At 42.8% G+C, this 24,428-nt stretch overlaps 1 protein-coding gene across 2 annotated transcripts in view; it reads left to right on the top strand.

The window, feature by feature from the left end:
- syne2b (spectrin repeat containing, nuclear envelope 2b) overlaps window positions 1-24,428 on the top strand; it is a 141,466-nt gene that overhangs the window by 114,120 nt on the left and 2,918 nt on the right. Inside the window, exons 115-129 of one of the 2 annotated variants that reach the window (XM_071497874.1) lie at window positions 8,865-9,027; window positions 14,391-14,578; window positions 14,856-15,006; window positions 16,633-16,815; window positions 17,688-17,825; window positions 17,913-18,107; window positions 18,331-18,634; window positions 19,305-19,373; window positions 19,848-19,978; window positions 20,108-20,237; window positions 21,065-21,276; window positions 22,154-22,354; window positions 22,719-22,847; window positions 23,009-23,200; window positions 23,939-24,013. In XM_071497874.1, coding sequence (XP_071353975.1) covers window positions 8,865-9,027; window positions 14,391-14,578; window positions 14,856-15,006; window positions 16,633-16,815; window positions 17,688-17,825; window positions 17,913-18,107; window positions 18,331-18,634; window positions 19,305-19,373; window positions 19,848-19,978; window positions 20,108-20,237; window positions 21,065-21,276; window positions 22,154-22,354; window positions 22,719-22,847; window positions 23,009-23,200; window positions 23,939-24,013 — 2,461 coding nt within the window. The remainder of the gene's footprint in view (window positions 1-8,864; window positions 9,028-14,390; window positions 14,579-14,855; window positions 15,007-16,632; window positions 16,816-17,687; window positions 17,826-17,912; window positions 18,108-18,330; window positions 18,635-19,304; window positions 19,374-19,847; window positions 19,979-20,107; window positions 20,238-21,064; window positions 21,277-22,153; window positions 22,355-22,718; window positions 22,848-23,008; window positions 23,201-23,938; window positions 24,014-24,428) is intronic. The other variant, XM_071497876.1, reaches the window with a different exon arrangement.

The following is a 24,428-nucleotide window of genomic DNA, read 5'->3' as shown; positions in this document are numbered from 1 at the left end:
AGAGGTCGACCGTCTCTTGTCTCTCACGAGCCTGAAGCTTGTAGCTGTGTCTGTGTTGAGTATGTGATTTATAAACTTAGCTCCCACTGCACATTCAAGCGGTTTCTTTCCCACATCAGCTTATTTCCATTTTACTGGAGGGACTTTCACGAAGTTCAGTGAAGAAGAAGATAAGCGCTTTTGTTTCATGCGGGAATCTAAATAAGTGAGGTTGATTGTTGCTTTTTTGAGAGGTTAGTTAAATAGTTAAATTAAACTTTAACCATAACTTCCTCACATTGTGCCAGGATGTTTTTTTAGGGTTTAGTTTATGGCATCCTGTCACATCTCTACTGTTTGTGTGAGAGTATGGTGTTAAACACCTGTCGCCTGATTGATCTCAGGATGTTTGAGGTTGTAGGTAGCAACAGCAGAGTTATATTTAGGATAAATAGTAGAAAACTGTTAAAAAGTAACTTAAGTGGACTAGTGTGTATAACAACTGGTTCCACTGACAAACTAAAGAGTACTTCAGCGTATTTGGTGTGGATGGAAACCTCAAACTAAGAGAAAAAGGTGGTTTCAGATTTACTGTGGACACATCATAAGAAGGAGTAAACAAGCCAACCGTTCCCAAAATCTGCATCAAAGCAGAACTTGAAAAAGATGGTGAGAGCACACAGGCCCTGGCCGTGTGGTTCATGCTGGACGAGGATGAGGGTCTTTATCATGGCTGACAGGTTGTTAGTACAGAGATCTGCCCTCCATCTTTAACAATAGAAGGGGGAGCAGAGTGGAGAGAGGGAGCACAACACACAATAGTGGATCTGCCCTCCTCCCCCCCGTCCCCTCAGGGACTGACCAGCATAACAAGGCTAAGCCTGTTAATGAGCCGCTGCTGAGGCACGAGCCTCATGGCTCTGCTGGAATGTGCTGTTGTCACACTCTTGATTTAGATTTTATTACACCACAGCCACAGAAAATACCCATCTCTGATTGGCTAGTGGGAAACCGTTACAATCATTACATCAGCATTGAAGTTCAAGGCTCAGGGCTCTGGTCAGGCCAGTACAGTCCCTCCACACCAAACTGGGAAAAAACAGTTTCTTTATGGAGCTGCATTTTTACCGACCCATGAAAATGGCTGTGGATGCATGTGTGTTATTTCAGTCATCCTGAATACGAGCTAAAACCCACTGTGGGATTTGAGGCTCAGGATGGTCTGATGCAGGCTGCAGTGAGGGGGTGAAAACCCACTAAGCTGTGGGGAGTGTGTCTCTACACTGGTCTCCACAAGCTGCTTAACATGATCAGGAAACCGCTCCATCATTGTCATGTCTGTGCTGTTCACGCCTCAAAACCATCAGAGCCGTTTGGGGGCGCGTAAGGATGAAATTAGATTATTTAGCCCGACTCATTGATGATGATACTAATACAAATATGTGGATGCTGTGACTAATCAAAGCAGAAAATGTCTGTGTGTGAGTCTGTGTGTGAGTGTGTGTGTGTGAGTGTGTGTATGCTGGTGGGTAAAAAGTAGAGGCAAGGCTAAAAGTAGCTTTGTAGATCAGTGGGTTTCAGCCCTCACTTAACCCCCCAGCAGCCTAATCCAGCCATGCTCTGCACGCTGACAGAGGCCACGCCCCCAACTCTCTGAGCCAGTGAAGTTAGAAGACGATTAGCTCTAAGGTGCTGATTACACCTGCACTTTGTTCTCTTTGGTTCGATTTATAGTAGATAATAGACTTCTGCACCACCAAACTAGCTCTGTTAGCGAAGTTGAAGCTAAAGTGGAAAAGCCTGAAGATAAAGAACCATTTATGACCACGAGGTGCAAACAGTCGCAGGCAGTATGTGAAGTCACAGTGTCCCAAAAACTAATTTCTTTCTTTTTATTGTGTGACTTTGTGGTGGTTTTGGGAATAATTGTTCCATAAAAGAACTAAGGAGATATAAAAGTTTACAGAAAAGATAAACTTGTATTTTTAGGGTCCAGTGACTGATAAAGGAAGAGGAAGCATCAAAATGCACCTTTACAAACCAGCTGGTGACTGGTGTTTTTTACAGTTGAAGATCCAGATCTCGTTACTTCAGCTGAGCATGACGAAGGTTTGGGCCCCACTGGCTCGCGCTGAATCATGAATGACTCTGAGGAGTTTCTGAATTTGACTTTTCTGACCTAACATCTCGTCAGATTTTGACAGTATTTCAGAAAATACAAATAAAACAAACAAAACTCCCATTAACTTTGTCAAAGAGGAGCTGATTCAGGGTCAGTGATGACGGCGGCGGCCCTCAGCCTTTGTGTGGGTCCCGCCTCACTAACCTGCGGCAGATGACTGCTGAGGTCTGACTTGCACAGGGATTAGATGCGTTGACACTGGCTCTCTGCTCGCCTTTGTCCCCCAAAACAAACCGGGTGCTCCGTCACCCTGCCCAGCAGCTGCCGTCTGCTGACATGGGCCTTTGTGCCGATGGGCCCTCGGCCCCGGGGGGCCACCGGGGGCCGCCATCCTCTCTCCTCATTGTCTGAGTAAGACGCACGCAAGGCAAGCGTTTGTCTTTAAAACACAATCTCCCTGCTCTCCTCCTCCTCCTCCTCACACCTGGGACACACACACAGATTTACTTCTCTTATTGTTGTGCAGTGTTTGTGTTTCTAAATTGCAGTTTGTTGAGCACATTATTTAGTGTCATGTTGTTTAGCTTAAACCGCTAACTGACATAAAAGAAGTAAAGAGCGCACTTATAACCACTCGGCTCTCTTTTCAAGTGGCCTTAGATCTGGTTGTCATGGTGATGATGCCACGCTTCTTGCCTTGCTGCCTGGCTTTGTGTTACCATGGTGATTTTTCAATTTGAACAAGGGATTGTTAGACTGGAGAGATGAAGTTGTCTGAGATGTGATGTCCTGGTGTGTGTGGCTGTGAAGTTGGTGTGTTTGTGTGTGTGTGTGTGTGTGTGTGTGTGTGTGTGTGTGTGTGTGTGTGTGTGTGTGTGTGTGTGAGAATATGACTTAGAGGTTGGGGTGTTTAGGTTTCAAACTTGTGGGTGACTCCTCCCTATGTGAACGTGTGTGTGTGCGATACGTATCTTCCTCTTTCAGAAAACCTAAGCCCTTGACAGAGAGGGGCCGGACACAACAACAACAACATGATGTCTGGTCTTTGCGGTCAGGTCAAGGATTCAGGTGTTTTGGTTTAGAGCCTCCAACACATCTGTATCCTGCAGGCCCTTCCAGATGTGCACTTCTTTACATACATGTGACAGTGATTTCAGGGTCAGAAGTGTCAGTTTTACAGAGCAGCTCGGGCCTGTAGCACTTTAATAAAAACTAACTGTTGCTTCACTGTAATGTTTGAGCTTCTCCGTGCAGAGCGATGTGCTGTATGTGCAGAGTCTGACACTAGAGGCTGAAGGATGTTCGCCTCAGTGTACGTATGAGCAGGATTTTGTGACATCACAATCAGTTTTGATCAACTCGTGGCCCAGTTTTTACATAAATGTAATGAGGAAACGTGAAACTGGACTTTCCAGTGAAGAAGGAGACATTGCATATTCACAGATTCTGTATTTTCCTGTGAGGGAGAGAAGAATTTTCCTTTTTTTAAAAAACTTGTCAGGAGGGACTTCTGCACAAAAAAAGCACAAAACACAGTAAATGAGACAATTTTAAGCTGTTGCACAGATTTGTCTCCTGTCAGATCAGTCTGTGGAAATGATTTGTTAGAGATATAAGGTTGTTCTTTTGTTTTTTTTTTTTGCATCGTCTATTTTTTTGGTAGTTGGACATTTTGTGTAGAAATGATTTTGGAGCCAAAAGTCTGAACCAATTCTGTGTCATCAGCTGTTGTGATGATATGAGGATAATTAAATGCTGTGTACAGACAGAATCAGGAGACTTAAAGCTTCCAAACAACGTATGATGTGTGAAAGGTTGCGTGAAGACTGAGTCCAGTACAGACCAATCACACCTGAGGTAACTCTACCAACGCTACAGTGTCTCACAGGTGGGACAGTTTATTTTAAAACCATATAACGTCCGGGCCTGAACAAATAAATGAATTAATGAATGAACATCCAGCAAAATGGAAGACCAGTAATTAAATAAGACTCAGCTCTGTCTTCATGTTGAAATAGGCGGTTGATGAATATTTACCTCTATAAATAAACCATGAAAATGATTCACTGTGTGAATCAACTGAAAATAAAATAAATCCATCACTAATGCAGCTTGTGGGAGGAGGAGGAGACTCTTCTTCTGCCGCTGTTTTTCAGCTCTCTGCTCCAGGTGCCAGATAGCCTGTAGTAAATTGTGGCTCATGTCTAAATAAAGCCACAGCAAGCATTTACATAACAGACACCTATATCTGCCGACCAGAAAGCCATTACTCTAACAGACAGAAGACGCCAGCAGTTATGTTTTCCATGTGTGAAAATTGCTTCAGATTTACATTTGTGTTTTCTTTTTTCAAGCCCTTTTTCTTTCACGTCTGTGTATCTCGTCGTTCTTCCTTCTCCTCCACCTGTTGTAGCTTTCACAGCAGTCTTCAGACCTGTAATTTATTACTTATTCTTAGCGCTCTGGACCCCAGGCTTGTTTATTTCTAAATGGAGGAAGGTGGCAGATGGAGGTTTTCTAGGCGGAGGTTTCCCTGCTGGGTCTGTCTGTGTCAGCAGCGTCGGCGCTGTCGGCGGTAACGTTGAGGTCGTTTCCAATAATGGTAACAGCAAACGACAGCTGCATCTGTAATCTGCTAAAGACCTGGACTAAGTTTAATGGGCTTCTGTACTTTGTTCTGGTTGTTGACTTTGTTGATGTAGGATTGTGCTGTTGTTAAGTGACAGATCTTAAATATAAGAGTCTTCTTGGATCCTGCTGAAGTGATGATATCCAAACGCATACAGAGTTTTTCTCTGAAAACTGCAAGATTACCTGCATTTCTTTCCCAGGACCCTCACAGTTATGGTACTGTTGGGGCAGCGTGGCGGTGCAGGGGTTCGGCTGGTGTTTGCATGTTCTTCCTGTGCCTGCGAAAGTTAATTGTTGACTCTGTGATGATGGATACAGTGAACATGAGCTCTGTGCCCTGATACAGTCCTGTCGTTTTACCTGCTGAGCCAGAAGTTTTATTTTTAAGCTTTTTGCCTTTTTAAATTCACCACATTCACAGTGATGTAAACACAAATACACAACTGATTACTGCTTTAACAGTTTGGCTCCTCAGTATATGTCGTTTTCCTCTTTATATCATTGTAAATTGAGGTTTTTTTTGAGAAGCCATTGCCCCCATCCCCCTCGGCACTGTCACCATTATTGTTGTTGTTATTTAGTTGCAGCTCTAGTGAACATGCATAATATTTTACTAAGGCGCTCCTGACTGTGTATCCTTGAGTGAACCTGTTAGTGCATCCAGCTGTTTGCAAAAGCTGGGAGAGAGGAGGAGGGGATAGGCAGACTGCAGAGTAAGGAGGGAAGTGATTGGAGGTTGGGGGGGTGCTTGCTAGCGGATGAGCCATCGCCATGGAGTAGCCTCCTCACCAGCCCGTAAGTACATCTCGCCCTGATCCCGAGCCCTCGTCGTGCCCCGACGCACCCGGCCGGTGTGAGGCTGAGGGGCCAGACGGGTGAAAGGGGAGCACATCGGGTGTTTTGTTGTGATAAAGAGAAAAAGCAGGAGGAGGTGGAGGAGAGACGGAGAGCAGGAGCGAAGGGGGATGGGCCAGGCTTTGTGCAGGCATATAGGCAGGCGACGCACGCCGACTCATTTAGAGCAAATTCAATTCAGCTCCAGTCGTCTCGTGTGTGTGTTGGTATTTACACATGGTGGCAGCAGGTGTGTGTGTGTGGATGCTATGAGCCTTTAAATATACGTGTATGATCGCACCAGCATGTGTTTTTGATGCTCCCCGCCCCTTCATATAGTGCCACGTCCTCACATACTGTAGAGACATGCAACCTTGAGCGCACACCTGCATGCACACAAACACAGCTGCATCACGAGCCAGGAATAGGACCGAGCACCCCCCCTCCCCTCTGTGCTGTTGCAGAGCCAGCATCTAATTATCTTTTTCATTATGCAAACCGTTTTTAATTTGTCTCTTTCATCAGAAAGTCAAGCAAACTGCAGCTTCTGTGCTGTGGGATTTCAGCAGCTTGTTGCTGCACTGGTGTCACTGTTGCATCATTCAGCTGTGCCGGATAACATGGACCAGACACCGTCTGAGCTAGCTTGAAATGTGCAGGCACACATAGCTACACTCAAGTTATTAATAGTAATGTTGATAGTGTATGTAGATGTGCTTGGCACTAATAGCCTGTTAATCATGGCACAGGAAGATAAAACACACAGGAAGGAACTGGCAGAGATGAGGTGACATGTTTGTTTGAGGAGCACCAGTTCTGCACAACCTGCTGCCTCCTGCACTTGAAGATGCACAGAGCAAAATTTTGCTGTTGCTTTTCAGATGATAAACTAAAGGAAGACATGCTCCTTTTGTAAGAAACCTCTCAAAATGATCCCATTATCTCAACGAAGCATTTTTACTGAGCTTAGTAGTAAAAACAGACTCAAGGAGATAAAACAAAATAAAATGTCAAACAATTTAATGAAAAATGTCAGTAGAAATTGATAAAATTTGCAGTAGATGGTTTCTGAACATTACATGCTTTACAACAACAACAAGAGTTGTTGTTAACATACATGTCAAGAAGGCAAACTTCAGGATTCAGCTGCAACTGCACCAAAGCTGCTGCAATAAACTTTGAGATCACTACACCTAAAAAAACAACCTGTGATCATAATCACGGTGACAATGAAAGGTGAAAACAAAAAGAAAAATGCAAGCTACAAAAATACAGGCTAACAAATCCAAAACATTTAAAGCTTCAAGCATCCTGCTAATGTTCTTTGATGTTAACAGGTGGAGAGTAACTGAAACACCAGGTTTTTGTGCAGCACAGCCTCTTTCTGTGCTCCTCTGACTAAACTGCAAGGTTTCTAGAGTAGAGATATACTACTGCAGGTGTGGGCTACTATTAAGCTTATTACAGATGTGTTGTTTTTTTTCTTCTTGGCAAATAAGAAGAAATTGCTGTGAGGAAATGTTTGAGATCATGTCAGACAGAGCAGCTGTGACAGAGGAGAACTCACAAGGTTAACGATGTTTGGAAACGTTAGAGTTCGAGTAAATAAAATCTCAGAAATCCAGCATTGTGCAGATTGCAGAAGCCACCACTGCTAAAAACATGACTGTGTGATTGTCAGCTTGTTCTTATTTGTATTTTGTAGATGACAGAAAAACCACAGTGAGTCTGTGTCACAGTCAGAATGGCATATCCTACAATATATTTGTTTAAGGGCAGTGGCAGACCTGCAGAGTTCACACACACACACACACACACACACACACACACACACACACACACACACACACACACACACACACACACACACACACACACATACACGTAGGGTGATTGTGGTTGAATGCTCTGTCACAGGACAGAGGAGTGCCACCCTCTCTGCATTGTGTGGGTGTGTGTGGAGGAATGAAGTGATGTAGGTCAGTGACCTGAGAGCAGAACTGGAATGCGGTCTCTCTCCCAGACGACACCCAGCTCTCCGTCAGATGTGGGTCAGCCTGCAGCTCGGCTATAACGGCTCCTGTTGTGTCAAACGTGAGAATGACAGCGACGCTTCCCAGACCCTGTGACAGCCTGCCACGGTGCTAATCTGATCGCTAACAATGGCAGGGTTGATGGGCGTGATTCTCACTGTGGACGGCCGTGCTCAGCATCTCTGCTCCGTGACGTAAGGTTGTGTTGACGCTGCATCTCAAAGAGTCCCAGCTCAAATGAGATGTTCAGCAGGTCTGATGGTTTGAGCAGTAAAAAGCTTCTTTTTAATTGTAGTCAGTGCAAACTTAGGTTCATAGGTTTTTGAAATTGTTTATTCAAAAACTGAAATGAGATTTTCTAATCAGTGCCATGACAGAAACTAAATGTTGGACCATTCAGCTGAGACCTGTGGATCATTTTGGGGCTGTTGCAATGTAGGAGAAGACAAATAGGTTCATTGATTTTGAGGCTGAAGGTACAGATATAATTGCAGACTTTGTGCACCCTCAGATTCTCCAGATTTTGGTATTTAGTGGACAGATACTTTTAGCTGCTTTAGCTAACAGTTAATTTATACCTAAATCAAATCAGGACACCACGTGGTAACAAAGGATTCTGGAGTCTGGTGATGTGGTTTGTGTATTTTGTCAACAAAGCCAATGTGCAAAGCTAAAGCAACAATAGACTGATTCTGAGCCTGATGTGTTTTATTCCTGTGAGTAACGTACCACTGTTGTCCAGACACTATTAAAACACATTGAGTTTTGACCCAATCCCACACACACTGTCCTGCTGCCCCAAATGTTCACCAGAGCACCAAATTTCATGAATTATTCCGCCACTGAAAATAGTCCGAAACAAATTTCCAACTGTTTCAGTAACGTTTGCTAAAAACTACAGTGACCAGCTGTTAGTATGGATTATTAAAAAAAAGATTTTAATATTCAGTAGGAACCAATGGGCTTCTGGCTGAGAGCAGACAGTGTAGGAGGTGTTGAGAGACTGACATGTTGTTGATTTTGATCTTGAGTCCAGCTGCCTTTATACAGCTCTTAGAGATACCAAGAGGTATCTGGATGGCTGAGAATCTTTACAGACACGTCTATATACAACACACAGTTGCACACGTGTGCCCAGTTGATGTGGCCAGTTTTGTGCTGAACTACGGTACTAAAGTTATTCTTCAAAATGCTAAAGTAGAAAAGAAAAAAATTGAATTATTGTATGAAAACTGCTGTGTAACATGGATCTTCTCCTCCTGCAGGGTGAGGAAGCTGAAGGAGACGCTGGTGACGGTGCAGCAGCTCGATAAGAACATGAGCAACCTGCGGACGTGGCTGTCCCGCATCGAGGCGGAGCTGGCCAAGCCGGTGGTCTACAGCATCTGCCACAGCGACGAGATCCAGAGGAAACTGGCTGAGCAGCAGGTGGGCAAAGATGGAAGGATTTTTAATCTAATGTGACATTTGAGCATCTTATTACCTTCAGTTTTCATCTGGTTAAATGTCTTGTAAATATTAGGTAACTGTAGCTTTGCTTAGTTTAGTTTAGTTTCCTCAGAGTTATTTCAGGTGTCTGAGGCTACAGAATTACAGATCCTGTGAATTTGCTCTATAGACAGTTGGAGCACGTCAAAGTTTGGATGTACATGAATGTCTCCTGGTTGGATTATCACTACAAAAGATCAACTGTGTCAGAAGATCATTGTCTATTTGGGAAAAAAAGCCTGTAAATATAAAAAAACTAAAGGATCATCTCAGTTAAAACATCCCTTTCAAAAACATGATAAACCATTGAGAATTTAAAGGGCCACTCCACTGACTCTACATTTGAGCTTCAGTTGTATAAGATCTTCTGTGGCTTCTGTGTCAGAAAATAACCCTGATCATGTCATTAGAGGTTACCTTGACTGGAGGATTCAGTATTTTAACAGAAAACCTGCTGCAGTAAGTGGGAGGTTGGAATTTAAAAGAGCTGCCATCAAGCTGCATTATACCAAATGTGGGATCTAGCGCTGTTGGAGGTCCAGTCAAGTGATTTTCATCACTTCAGATGTTGAAAATGTTAAATTAATTCAGAAATGATGGTTCAATTTTCTGCTCCCGAGCGTTGTGAATAAGCCACAGCTCTTACTTCTAGATCTTAACTGTTTGGTAACCGTGGTAACTAAGGTTGATTTAGGAAGAAAGTCATGCAGGTGAACAGTTCCTATCCTAACTTCAAACGGGAAAAGTTTATCACACAGGATCCTTAACTTCCCAAAATCTTAACTAAGTCCTGGTTTTCATTTTTTCACCACTTAGCTAAGTTTTTCAATCCATCTTCTCTTTGATTGCTTTAACACAACCAACAATATGTCAACAGGCAGAGGCTCCAACCCAAACAAGGTGCTAATGACTAAACACTTGTTGGTAGATGCTGACTATCTTAGCCCACTCTCTCTCTTTTATCTCCTGAGGTAACATTGTTGTACAACGTGTGGAGACACTAACTTTGTCGACTGTGCTACTTGCAGAGATAGTCTATATTTGGTCCAGTTGTGTGTATTTGCAGACTGTTTGTGTACTTGGTTGTGTTGTGTGTATTTGCAGCGCTTCTTTTGCTTGTTTTGCTCTGTTTACATGTGTTTTTCTTAAGCTGCAGTGTGTTGAGCTCCCAGGGCCACAGTATTTTTCCTCCTTTTTTTGTATATTTTAATGAGAAATCTAAACGAAACCTCAGTGAGATGAGATGAGATGAGAAAAGTAGCGTTGGTTGCAAGGTAACAGACATAAAAGTTGATAACAGTTGTTGGGTTGAGTATTTAGGAGTTCCAAACCTGGGATAAGACAGATGAAGTATGAGGAGGTAGGATTCCTAAGGGTTAGTTAGGATTTGCTTCTGTAATATCAAACTGGGGGAAAAAAATCCTCTCATACTTTTCCTACTGTAACTGAAGACTTAACGTAAGAAGTTTGTGTCATAAGATCCTGGATTTCTTCTTGGCTTTATAATATTCAGAGATTCAGAGCCAGTCACTGTCTCAAAGTGACAGAGAGAGATCTCAGGAAATAAAGGTGAAATAATTATGACCTTAAATGAGATTCTCATCTTTCTATGTTAAGGAAAAATGAGTTTTCAGTAAAAGAACAGTTTCAATGAGATTTCACAGCGAGGAAACACAGAAGTCTCTGTAGCGCTTTGTCTTCTAGGTTAAAAAAGGAGGCATAAAAAAGCCACCTTAAATGGAGAGACGCCACAGGGCAGGAAGCACCTCGCACACTCACTGGTGACACACTCCTGCTTTAAAATCCCTCCATGTTATGTCCACCCTGTAGTGGTCCAACACATAATAACTGAAGTAATGTGCTCCGCAAAGTGAACTCTCGGCAAGCTGCAGGAGGAGAGGGGCAGGAGGAAGCTGTCATGCTGGGCTGAGAGATGCTAAATGCAGTGAAAGGCAGACCTCAGGGGGTGGTCCAGAAAAAGGAAATGGACTTCAGCCTTTTTGTCCATTTGTAGTCTGCTGCACTACTACTTTAGTAAATGGAGGAAATCTCCTGGTTTGAGAGGAAGTGGAGGGGCAGAAAGGTTCAGAGGGAGAAATATTCAGACGGAGGATGAATGAGGTTTGATTTTTCAGGTACAGCAGACTGTCAACTGCTCTGCCTTCACCAACATCATGATCTGATCTGTGTGGTTATGTTGAATCAGAAACTGCCTTTTGGTGACGATAACCTCATTACACAGCAGTGACCGGTGGAATCTGTGCTTCCTGGACTGACGTTAACAAGCTGCCTTTACAGTTTTGGCTCATGTGTTTACACAAATAATTACCTTGTAAAACCCAGTGTGTGTGTGTGTGTGTGTGTGTGTGTGTGTGTGTGTGTGTGTGTGTGTGTGTGTGTGTGTGTGTGTGTGTGTGTGTTTGTGTGTGTGTTTGTGTTTGTGTCTGTCTGTCTGTCTGTCTGTGTGTGTGTGTGTCTGTCTATCTGCATGTTGTGGAAGACAGGTGTGAATTCTGATGTGTTTTCATGCAGCTCTTTCACCTGCGCTGGGCTTTAGTGTGTAGGTCTCATGAGAGTTCATCTCATCTCAGCTGTTGGATCTGAAGCCACCGCTTTGTGTGGCACAGACACTGGATCCATTAAACAGACTTTTCCTGATTTTAATCATATATATATATATATATATATATATATATATATATATATATATATATATAATGTTACAATGTCAGATGTCTATATTAAGTTTAGAATTGTACGACATGGTTAGTATAGTGATGTTAATGTTAATTTACTCCAGCATACAAATAACGGACGGTGCAGGTTTAGTGACAGCAGAATAACATTTTACCAGCACTGTTAGCTTTTTTATGTCCCGACAGCAGACGTCTGTGTTTTAGTTTATTTACCTCACGTACATTAACAGAGGCAGAGACAAATCTTTATACACAGATTATGATTGAAAGAATAAATCCACAATGAGCAGGTAATGGGAGTAATATTTACCAAACAGAGACATCCTGCTATGATATTTGTTGCTGTGGATGTTCGTGCTGTCCACTCTCATATTCCTGAGAAATTATGTGTTAGTTGTCAATTATCAATTATGTTCTGTGCTTAGTAGTTTTAGAAGTTTTCAGAACGATGAAGCTTTATTGGTCGGGGGGCTTTAATGAGCTCAGAGCTGATATTACCTGTTTGAGTCAGAGGCTCAGGTGAGCAGCTCAGTTTGAGATACAGTAAATAACGACTGCTTTTTATTTTAACTATGAATCATGCAAAGTTACCGTAGTGGACTCCCACAACAAAAATACACAGCAGGTAATGAGACTAAAACACCCCCTTTAAGATGATTTCATAGGACCTAACTCTATCTGAGGCTGATATTAATATTCAATATTAACCTGTTAATCTGAGCCTGGGTCTTTGCTTTTAAAAATCTGATTTGGAGCTGATGAGCAAAACTAATTGGACTTTAGTTTCCTGTCTGAAATCGGACAAAGAGATGTCTGAAGAAGAGGAGTAATTCCTTTTATGATGACAGACGTGCGGAAAAATGGAGGAAGAGAACATGAGAGAGCCAGGTGGGCTGAAAGAGACGGGACTTCTGTTCTTCAGAAAAAGGCTGCAGCTCGCTCCATTAGTGGATGAGGGACGGCTGAAATGACTCCTGTGTGGATGGGCTCTTTAAGCTTTCGCTCGTCACCATGGCAACCCAGACAGTGGTAACTTTGAACAAACAGAAGCCGACAAAAGTGCCGTCAGGCCTCAGAGGGAGCTACAAACACACACACACACCTGCAGACACACACACACCAAAAATCACCATAGTGTTAACGTCTTAAAACAGAGCTGTTCCTTTTTCATACTCATGTGAACAGTGTATGATGTGTGCATCATATCAGGCTTTATGAAGTTTTGTTTTTGAAATGAGTGACAAACAAATCAACATTTTACAGTTTAAACAAACAGGAAATGAGACATAAGAGGTAACTTTGAAAATTAATTCACAAAGAAACAGAAAAATGTCTCTTATTTTTTTGTTTTCCAAGATTTTCCTATCACTATAATGAATTTGAAGCTTTTGCAGCTGTAAGTAGTTTCCTGTTTAGTGTGTGCGTCTCATTGCAGGACAACAGTGTAAAACAACAGCATATTAATGACATATTCTAGTATATATACTGACTTTTTCAATATGTATAATTTTGTCCCTTTTGTAGTGTGAACACACATCATATTTAAAACATGCTTAAACTTAATACGTAGTAGGAAACTGGGACTCGTGTTGCACATGTTCCCTCTGGTGAACACTGCTGCCCCACAAGGAAATGCAGAAAGGAAACAGAGCAGCTGCTAAAACATTAAGATGAAGTGCTGATGGTGAAACGGCTCCACAAAGATCTCTGAAAACAAAAAGTACATTTGAAATCTCTGGAAATCATTTTGCTTCCAGCTGAGCTTCAAATCTCCGTCCTTGGATCCTTGAAAACATTTGTTTAGAAGAAATCCCTCAAACTTGATGATTCCAGCTTCTCCAATGTGAGGATTTGCTGCTTGTATTAAATCATAGTAATTTATAGTCATCTATCGCACTGAATTAGTTTGAGTTCTGGACTCCTGGTCAAACAGACAAAGCATCTTGAAGACATAAGACATTAATCAGTCATGAAAATAATCACTGCATTAGGCCTCTAAAAACAATCTTAAATCAAAGTCCACTCACTAGCTTCTTCCACAGCTTCAACTCTCCTGATCATTATCAGCGAATTGAGTTGGTTTAGTTTGAATCACGTGACTTAAATATGAAGCTGCAGTCACATGGTAACAGATGGTCTCACATGTGCTGAGATGATCTTCCCAGTCTCTCCTGAAGGATGATCAGTGAGGTCAGATGGTGATGGATCTGATGGTCTTGATCTCTCTCTGACCAGTGGACGATGAGTTCGACCCCGTCCCCGTCGACCTGAGATCACCTGACTGAAGATCCACACTCTAGTCACTTTTAACTCTGCTGCTGTTTTCTGGAATGTTTTATTTTTCTCTTCATGGTGCTTGTCTGCTCTTTACATTCAGATTCTGAGTTATAGTCATTTCACTGTTGCACTGGAAAACTCCTGCTTCTGAATTATGGTCAAAGTCTGGAGCATTTACTCTCTAGTGTGTTGTAATGTGGCTTATTTGTCCAGTTCAGAATAACATTAGCCTACTGTCGTGTTGATGGGTAAAACAATCGATGTGTCGATGAGCGTTTATTTACCAACTGTAGCCGTGACCGAGGTGTTTCTGTGCCGTTTGACCTGCAGGACCTGCAGCGGGACATCGAGCAGCACACGGAGAGCGTGGCATCAGTGCTGACGCTGTGCGACGTCCTGCTCCACGACGCCGACGCCTGTGGCAGCGACTCGGAGAATGACTCCATCCAGCAGACCACCCGCAGCCTGGACCGCCGCTGGAGGAACATCTGTGCCATGTCCATGGAGCGGAGGATGAGGTGAGCAGTTGTAGGATGTCCAGTTAGAGGCAGATGCACACACCTAAATGTGCACATAAATAATCTCTATGAAGTCTGATCGGGTCACTGTGACAAAATAAGAGATGACAGGGTGATGTAGAGACCAACAGAAAAGACACTATGATGCAATTTTATCACATGATCACTGCAGACTGACATCAGTGGATATGGTGCAGGAGGCTGCACAGGTTTTATCATTTAATTCTCTTAAATGTTAAACTGTTAAACAAAGATGTCAAATGAATCTTGTCGTCAGGATTGAGGAAACATGGCGACTCTGGTGTAAGTTCCTGGATGACTACTCTCGCTTTGAAGACTGGCTGAAGACAGCTGAGTTAACGGCAGCCAACCCAGACTCCGCCAACGTCCTCTACACCAGCGCCAAGGAGGAGCTCAAGAAGTTCGAGGTTAGCAGACATCCTTTGTCCGTTTTTTTTTTTAAAGCAATCTTTCACTTTGGCAGCATTCTGGAAAGAGGAAAAGTGATAAATTGAAGTTAACAGGAAGATCAGTCTCATGTCCTGTCAGTGTCTTTCAGTGGTTAGCTGGTCCAAAACCCTGCCAGACCTAAATAATAGCATCTTAAAATATGAACTTTCTCCTGATGGTGGTGCTACAGAGAAGATTTGTTCAAATCAAAGGAATTTATCTAGTTGGTAACAAAACTGAGCCCTGCACACTTCCAATAAGTTGATCTTTTGATCAGGAAACAGTCCAGATTTTCCAAAGGTTCATCCTCTGGAGTAAATATGTGATAAACTACTCATTAGATGTAGATTTTACTTTTGCAGTGATGATGTTTTGACCAAATGGAGGCACCACAGGAAAGGTTCAGGGTGATGGGAAATGTAAGGGCCCATCCTCTGGGGACAACGAATATTCAGGACAAATGTAATGGGAATCTGGTCAGTTGATGTTGAGACATCTTGCTCTGGACCAAAGTTTACTGTAGACCAGGTTATAAACACTGCAAGAGAAGCTGTTATTTCAATAACAAACAGAAATATGTTGTCAAAATCTAAGAGGTGAATATTTTCAATTTTTCCATTTCCTCTGAAAATGAAATGCCACTCATCTGCAGGTATGAAAGGTGAAGTGGTTTCTTTTGTCGGACCGGTTTGAAATAGCAGAAGTTTAAGCCAGGTTCAGGTTCAGGTTCAGGTGTCCTGTCGTGCAGAGACACAACAGTAACCTTTGATCGGTCTGGATTAGAAACACAGATTAGCGTCTGGTAATCTGGACTCTGATGAGATGCCCTCGCCTCCACAGCAACAGGGATCCAGTGTAGATGGTGTTGATTTGTGAACACATTTCAGCCTGTGGAGAACCACTGACCTACATACAGTACTGGCTGTCAGTGACATGTAATGGAAGCTGTGGGAGCATCATCATCATCATTATTAGAGAAGCATATCAGTAGAAGGATGAAGGTTCAAATCCATAAACTGACTGGAAAAGGTTGTTAATCCTCTCTGAGCAGCTGGGACAAAGGCCTGTTGTCTGCTCTGAATGTTTAAAAACTATATTTTGACCTTAACATATAAATATTAGACAGAAACAGATGATGTGTTGTAATTTTATCTTTGTCCTTCACAAAAATCCAGGACTTTGGTCATGATTTTTGGTGTTGTAGTGATTTTAAAATCAGTCATTCAAGCTGCAGTCAAGCACCTTTTATGTAGCGTGATTATAGTCGGTGTTTTGTAAGTAAATATATATGTGATTAAAAAACTTGAAATCACATTTGATTCAAAATTAAAAGTATAATATGTTAAAATAGAATATAGAATTATAAATAAATACAATAAAGTATTAAAAAAATGGGCATAAATCACCAAATATTTTCAGCCTTCATCACACATTCATCTGACTTCACAATTGATATTATGTATACAACTGACTATAAATATTATAAAATTTCAGTGGATAGAGATTTTTACAAGAAAAATCAATGACCATTAATAAAAACATACAAAGGTTCACAAAAAACAACGAAACTTGCTCATTTGTTTCTTCATGTATTTTCCTCTCAGGCATTCCAGCGGCAGGTTCACGAGCGGCTGACTCAGCTGGAGCTGGTCAACAAACAGTACCGCCGTCTGGCCCGGGAGAACCGCACCGACACCGCCAGCAAGCTCAAGGTCATGGTCCACGAGGGGAACCAGCGGTGGGACAGTCTGCAGAGGAGGGTGGCTGCTGTGCTCCGCAGACTCAAGGTGAGGCCAGAGGGTGGAGGTCAGGAGCTTAGTGGTGATTTTAAATGAACAGACCTTTAATTGGACCCACGGCCAATAACATCATGAGGGATATTTAGAGCTGTGACAACGGACTGCACATATCACAGCAGAGACGACTATGAAAATAAAAGAAAACCTGCATAAGTCAGAAATCAGAAATCCAACATCAACATGCCTCAAACCTTCCCAGCTGATCTGTGTAGTAGCTCCCTGCCCTCAGCTCCGCCCTAAGCCGCCAGGATTTGGGTCACCTCTCAGACAGTGATGAGGCGCGAGGCGTCATGTTGGCAGGAAGCTGTTTTCATGGCGGCATGTGGCTCTGAGCAGATGGAGGATGTGAGAGGATGAGGGAAGAGCTCAAAGCTCGTATTTAATTTGTTTTATTTATACAACATATTCATCTACACGCTGGTCTTTGTCATTTACTTTGATTTACAGGCTGTACCAACAATATTTTAGCTTCTCTGCAAAATTTCATTGAGTTTTGATTAAATGTGAAACGTCAGAGCTTGAGGATGTTTTCACTTTGTTTCCATCCAGTGTTTGTTCATTATCCCACTGAGTTTTCTAAACTTAAATCTAAGTTCACTACTGAAACTACTACAACTGTTTGTTGTAAAAAACCATCTGATATGTAAAATCCACGGTGGATTTTACTGATGGAATCAATAATAAGGGATGAAAGTTAAAACTATTCACTGCCTTCAGCTAAAGTGTAAAAGAGAGAAGAATCAAACAAATCTTTAAATACACTATATGTCATTTATGTCTGGTGGGGTCAGTACTGCTGCCTGTGTGAACACTAACACCTGACCAGTATTAAATGGTGACCTTTGACCTCTGCTCTGCAGCACTTTACCTCTCAAAGAGAAGACTTTGAGGGAACTCGTGAGGGGATCCTGGTCTGGCTGACAGAGATGGATCTGCAGCTCACCAATGTGGAGCACTTCTCCGAGAGCGACATCGAAGACAAGATGAGACAGCTCAACGTAAGTCTGCCCCCACTGACGGCTACACGTTTAAAGTCTTCTTCAGTAAGACTCTGCCCCTTAAACGCCTGCTGCGTCCCTCTTCAGGGCTTCCAGCAGGAGATCACCCTCAACACCAACAAGATCGACGCCCTCATCGTGTTCGGGGAGAACCTGATCCAGAAGAGCGCTCCTCTGGACGCCGTGCTGATCGAGGACGAGCTGGAGGAGCTGCACTCCTACTGCCAGGAGGTGTTTGGCCGGGTGGCGCGTTTCCACCACCGCCTCGTCAACAGGCGCCCGGTCAGTGCTGCACAGAGCGAGCTGCACAAATGTTCCTCTTAGAAATAAAGATGTATCATTTGAAATGATGAACGGCACACAAAACATTTGATCGACAAATTTGATTTTCATTTGATTTTTAACAGTTTAAGTTTTTCACAGTGAATTCTCTTAAGAATTCAATTATCCCCAGTTTAAGTTTGAGGGTCAAACACAGAACTGAACTCTTGTCGATGTTTTTAAGGTGCTGGAGGAGGAGAGGGATCTGTCAGACCGGGACACGGATCTGGAGGACTCACCCGATCTGACCAACGGGTCCTCATGGAGAGAAACCAGGAAGAAGGAGGAAGATGTCCCGGTGGTAGGCGGAGTCTCGGCTGGACGTCAGGTCGTGTGCCACCTGCTGGCGCCTCCTCTGGAGCGGTCAGGGAGAGAGACTCCCGTCAGCGTGGATTCCATCCCGCTGGAGTGGGACCACACTGTTGATGTAGGAGGGTCGTCATCGCACGAGGAAGACGATGATGCAACCTTCTTCAGCGCTCTGTCAGGTAAGGTTAGCTGCTTATCTCAGGTGTTCACTGTTCTCAACAGTTAGTTAGTTACTGTTATTTTAAAAAATATGTAGGTGTAGCTTTAACAACATTAGCAAACAAAAAAACATGATCAATAATAGTATAATATTCTATAGTATAATATGATCATAGAAGAATGAAATCCAGGCTGATGAGGATCATTTTGAGTTTCAGCTGCTCTCGGGTCCTCAGAGCTCTGAGTATCAAAGCTAAAAGCTGCCTCACCAAAGGTTTTAGTCGTGCACTTCAGAACATGAGACATATCTGCTGCAGCAGGACCATGATGCTTTAAAAACAAGTAAAAGCTGACAGGAAACCAATGTAAGGACTTAAAAACAGGTGTGATGTGTTCTCTCCCTCATATGAGAACATGTGAGGCTAACTTGGCTGAGATACTGCGAACAATCATCAAAGTCGACACTGTTCCAGTTTGACTCAGAATGAAAGAAAACTCTTGACAGTTGAATGCTGAAGGTTTTTTTGGAAAATGAAGCTTTCAAATTTCAGAGCATCCTTGAGAACACAACAGCAAAGAGGACACAGTCCCTGTGTCCACCTGCAGTACGAAGCAACAACAGTAGTACAACAGAGCTCCACCCTTACCTAGCAGCTGTGAGACGCCGCTGACCTCCGCTCTCTCTTCCAGATGTGAAGGTCACAGAGAGCTCAGAGTCGTTTGTTAAAGCCACTGTCAGAGCAGTGGAAGCAGCCTCGGGTAGGCACGCTGCCTGCTGCATGCCACTGCACCGCTGTGTGTTTATGCATCTCTCTCCCCCACATCCCGTCTCCTAGCAACCCAAACTCATCCGGCTGTACCCCACACATCCCCATGCCTGATCTAACTCGCAGACGCCATGTTTTTATCTTCAGTTACAGATGTGTCTGAGCACTGCTGCAACTTTTTATTTACTGTGACACGTTTATCAAGATCAGTTCATGAAAGTTGCATGAAACAGTGATTTATTTTCTGCATTTCTGCAGCTGGTTTGTGGTTTGTTGATAGTGTTTTTGCATGTTATTGACAGATACCTTAGTTTCATGCATGTGTCAAACAGCTGATGGAAGAACTTGTGCCTTTTGTCTTCCCATTATTTCTTCATTTTCCGATAATGCCACTTTCTATATTTCTTAAAAAAAAATAATAATTTACCGTGATTTTCATAATTTTTTTTTCGTTCTCTCTCCTCAGTGAAGTCCGACCCGCCCAGCTGGCACCAGCCCAGCTCCCCAGAGAGGAAACGAGTTCCCCGAGAAATCATCCAAGGCCTGAGCTCGTCTCCCACACACTCCAGCAGCACTCCCTTCCACCAGCAGGGCTACGTAAGAACACACTCGTCAACATCTCTGAAATATTCCTGGAAAAAAAAAAAAAAACTCCCTGATCCTCGGCTTTGTTTGTTCACTGTTGATGAAAAACCAGTGTTTGAGATTGAATCTGTGTGCGTTCAGGAGAAGCTGATGTCGGAGTGCAGCGGCAGCATCGACACCGTGAAGAGAGTCAAACTGATCCTGAACGATGAGGAGGATCTGGAGGACCCGGGTCTGACCAGCAGCACGGCCAACAGACAGACCAGCACAGGTACAGAGACAGAGATGAACACCAGAGTGAGAGGCGTCACTCTGTTTGACTTTGTGGAAACACAAACAGCAGCCAGAGCAAAGGATGCATTCAGGGTCCAGATGGAAATTTTAGATAATACGGACTGTAATATATCTGAAACGTGGTAAACTGGTCAAATGAGGACATGTCTGAACAGTCTTCATGTGACTTCTTTCCCATAATCCTCTGGTTTCCTCTATCAAAGATGATGTTGCGACTTTCATGGGTTTCCTTTCTGGGTGATGTTTTCGTGTTGGCAGTTTATTAATGAAAACACTAATCACTACTTGAATTAACTGACTAATCATTTAGTTTATACAGTGTCACAGAATCATGGAAGAATGTCCATCACAAGTTCCCAGACATCTTCAAGTAGCTTTTTTTGTTCAACCAACAGTCCAGAAGTCAAAAGATATTTTATTTAAAATGATATAAAACAGATGGAAGCATTTAGTCCACATGTGCAGGAAACAACACTGGGATGTATTTGAGATCTTTTGCTTGATTATTGACTTGGTCAATTCTCAAAACTGTCACTTGATTTTCTGTCGACTAATTGGGAACACTGAAGTAAAAACATCATGTGGAGGCTGATAATTCACACAAATGCCCCATAAGTCAACACCAACAGTAACATAATCAGTTTATTACTCAATGCTCATCTACAGTAAATCAGGCATTAAATACATTTATACTAGTCATCCTGCTGATGTTCTTAAAGACAGACCCAACTCAAACAGAGGATGAGCACAACGATCCATCACAAGCGTTGGAGTTCCCTCCCTCTGACTGATGTTTTTCTGCAGGTGTGATCGAGCGCTGGGAGCTGCTGCAGGTGCAGAAGTTCAACACCGAGATCGACGTCAAGCAGGACCTGGAGCAGTGGCAGAAGCTGAACTCTGACCTCTGTGATGTCACTTCCTGGTTGGGCCGAGTGCTGCCGGAGCTGGAGAGGCTGCAGCGGATCGCACCGTGCACCAGCATCCGAGACATCGAGGGCAACATCAGGAAACTGAAGGTAACGACTAAGCTTCAGCGATCAGGGTAGTAAACAAACTCTACTTATGAGTAAGATGTATAAAAACAGTTTACATATTTACTACACAACTACAGACTGGTTCAGGCTTAGTCAGCCTCAACAGTTACACACAAAATAATCAACTACACAACCTTTTATTAGACAACTATAAAAACTCCATTAGTTGTCTTACTTCTGCTTCTTTGGTTACTCAAGCACTTTTTTTTAATTAATAAGAAAACGAAACAACAGGAAGTTTAGCCTCCTGATGACTGAGTCACATTTGTGTTTTATCAGTGTCACTAACTGAATGAAGTTCAGGGTAAAAGTCAGTTTCAAACAGTTCAAAAATTAAAAAGCTTCCAGAGATTTCACAGGCGTAGTTTTTCTCCTCAGCTGAATTATTAATTAACGGTCCAACTGATGGGAAATGTTATCAGTGAGTGTCTTTATTTAATTATCTGTGTTGAAGGTAAAAGGTTGAAGTAATCTACTGAAAATCAAAGGCATTTATAAACTTTGAAAAGCATCAAATAAAACAGGAGCCTTAAATTCAGATTCTGCTGTTATGAAAAGAGACAATCAGAAACTGACACGAACAGAAAGTGTTATTATTATTTATTATTATTTTCAAGTATAAATCAGTGTTTTATTCATTTTAAATGGTCCTTAAAAGATAAAATGTGACCTGATGAAACTCTATGGTTGTTGTGTACATGTGTGAGTCTGAGTGTAGATGGATGTCATGTCACGAGAAAACGAGGGGAGGAACTGTGTCTCAGATTTATTTTACAGCCGATTGAACTAAAACAAAAGCAGCTGCGTCGTCTCTTCTGCTCTTTCCCTGAAAACGTTCAACTCTCCCTCTTTTGCTCAGGAGATGCAGAAAACCTTCAACAGCTACAAGTGTCTGATGATCTCCGTCAACCTGAGCAGCCGCCACTTCCTGCGGGGCGACAGCGCCGAGCTGCGGGAGCTGCAGGAGGCTCTGAGCTCAGCCAACCTCAGCTGGACGCAGGCCTGCGGCGGCCTGGAGAGCTGGGAGAGGAGGCTGCACTGCGCGCTCATGCAGTGTCAGGTGAGACATGGACACACGAAGCTCTGCTGTTACAGAGACATGACAGTACACAGTTTGTTCAGTGAAAAAAAAAGCAATAACTGCAAATATTCTAAATATATCAAACCGTGTTTTATAAGATTATATAAACTATTCAAAACATCTTGTGCTTCAGGTTATTGACACATCCTCAAAATTCAGCCTGATGTGGCATCTGTGGAAATGTTGATACGAACTGAAACATCTGTGTGTGGAGAGAAACAAGAGTTGAACATATGAAGTGTGACTCGCTCTCAACTCTTCTCTTAAATCTGATGTTTTGAGTTGTGTGAAAGACAAATGGCCTCCACATCTGCTGCCCTCTGACCTTTGTGTTCTTCTTCAGGAGTTCCACGAGACGCTGCACTCCCTGCTGCTGTGGCTCGCTCAGGCCGAGAACAAACTCTACGCTGTAAACGTCGGCAACCTGACGACCTCACGCTCCGTCCTGCTGGAGCGCCGAGACACGCTGACGGTGAGCAGACGATTGTTTCATCGCTGCCACGAAAATCTATTTTTTATTTTAATATTTTACCACAGATGATCTTGATGAGCAGTGGATCTTACATGACATGAAGTTGCTGTAACTACATTATCAGGCTGAAAATAACTGAGCTCTGTCGCCTCCTGCTGCAGGAGCTGCAGAGTGAGCTGCGCGGCCGTCAGCGGCAGGTCTCCTCGCTGCAGGACATCTCCTCTCAGCTCCTCCTGGAGGCCACCGCCGAGGACAGCGTGGAGGCCAAAGAGAAGGTCCACGTCATCGGCAACAAGCTGCGTCTCCTGCTGCGACAGGTGGCGGCGGACCTGCACGCACTGCAGGACAGACTGGTAGGTCAGGCCTGCTGTGATGGCGTCACTGAGTGGCTGCTGATCCAGCCAGGAAGGCTTCAAATTAGCTAGTGACATGTTTTTATAAGCAGCTGCTGTTGGTGCTAATATGATACTAGAGCTCCAGTGCCAATATAACACAATAGTTTTTCTACAAAACTTTAATCTTTTAAATCATCAGTTTTTAATGTCTCATGAAAAGCTGCGTCGCAATGATATGATATGAACTTATGTCGCCTGATTTAGCAAATCCTGAAGCTTCCTCCTGGCTCACCTCCTTGAAGACAGACAGTTTTCAGTTGGTCCTCGTTCAAAAAACGTGTTAAATTCTGAGTGTAATTCAAAATATTTAAAACAAAATTTCTAGTGATAAATGTGTGAATGATCATTTCTTTGGGTTCAACAGGAGCCTTTTTTGAAAGATGTTCTTCTTTCCAGGAAAGAAATCGCAGGCCTGTAAAATGAAGTGTTGCCAAGAAAACGTTAAGTTTTGCTGCAGTGTGTCAAAATTAATCAAACTGATGCAGACAATGTTTACAGGTCATTTTATCACAGCAAACACCTGTTTAAATATCAGTGATTATCTGAGGGAAATGCAAAACCTACATTAACCTAGTGTTCAACATTCCTCTAAACAACAAGGACGACATAAATGTGATGGTGCTGAACAATAAGGGACGTGTCAGCACTGTGTGGCCCCTGAACTGGTTTGATCAGTTTGTTTGTTTTCTGTCTCAGGAATCCTGCTCAACCAGCTCTGAAGTGGACAGCATCGGTCTGGGAACGCTCAGCTCTCCTCTGCTGCTGCACAAGGTCCGGCTCAGTGTTCAGTCACACACACACACACAGTACATTAATCATAGTACTTCAGTATTATTAGAAAAAAAGCACTTAAAAACACAAAATGTAAAATATATTATTGGGTTATTATTACTACTGTGGTTGGGGCCGATTTGAACTATTTAGATTCTGTTATGTAGTTTAATGTGTTTTATATGATAAGACTGAATCATAAACTTACTCACGTTCCTCCTTGGAAAAACTTTTAACCTGGCGTCGGCAGATTAAAGGTCATATTGTCTCGTGTTAACAGACAGTTACAGTCTGTCAGCTATCAGACCTTTCCTATCATTTTGTTTACATGTTTTGACATTTTTATGAAGCAACACTGTTTATATATAGAAACATGGGTCACTCATCTTTCAGGTGTAGATGTTGGTTGTGTTTT

This window comes from Trachinotus anak, unplaced genomic scaffold (assembly GCF_046630095.1).
Source record: "Trachinotus anak isolate AG129_WGS33_773 ecotype Australia unplaced genomic scaffold, CSIRO_AGI_Tana_v1 ptg000015l, whole genome shotgun sequence".
NCBI classification, from domain to species: domain Eukaryota; kingdom Metazoa; phylum Chordata; class Actinopteri; order Carangiformes; family Carangidae; genus Trachinotus; species Trachinotus anak.
The sequence above is the reverse complement of the archived record's forward strand: the minus strand, read 5'-3'. Positions and strand labels throughout refer to the sequence as shown.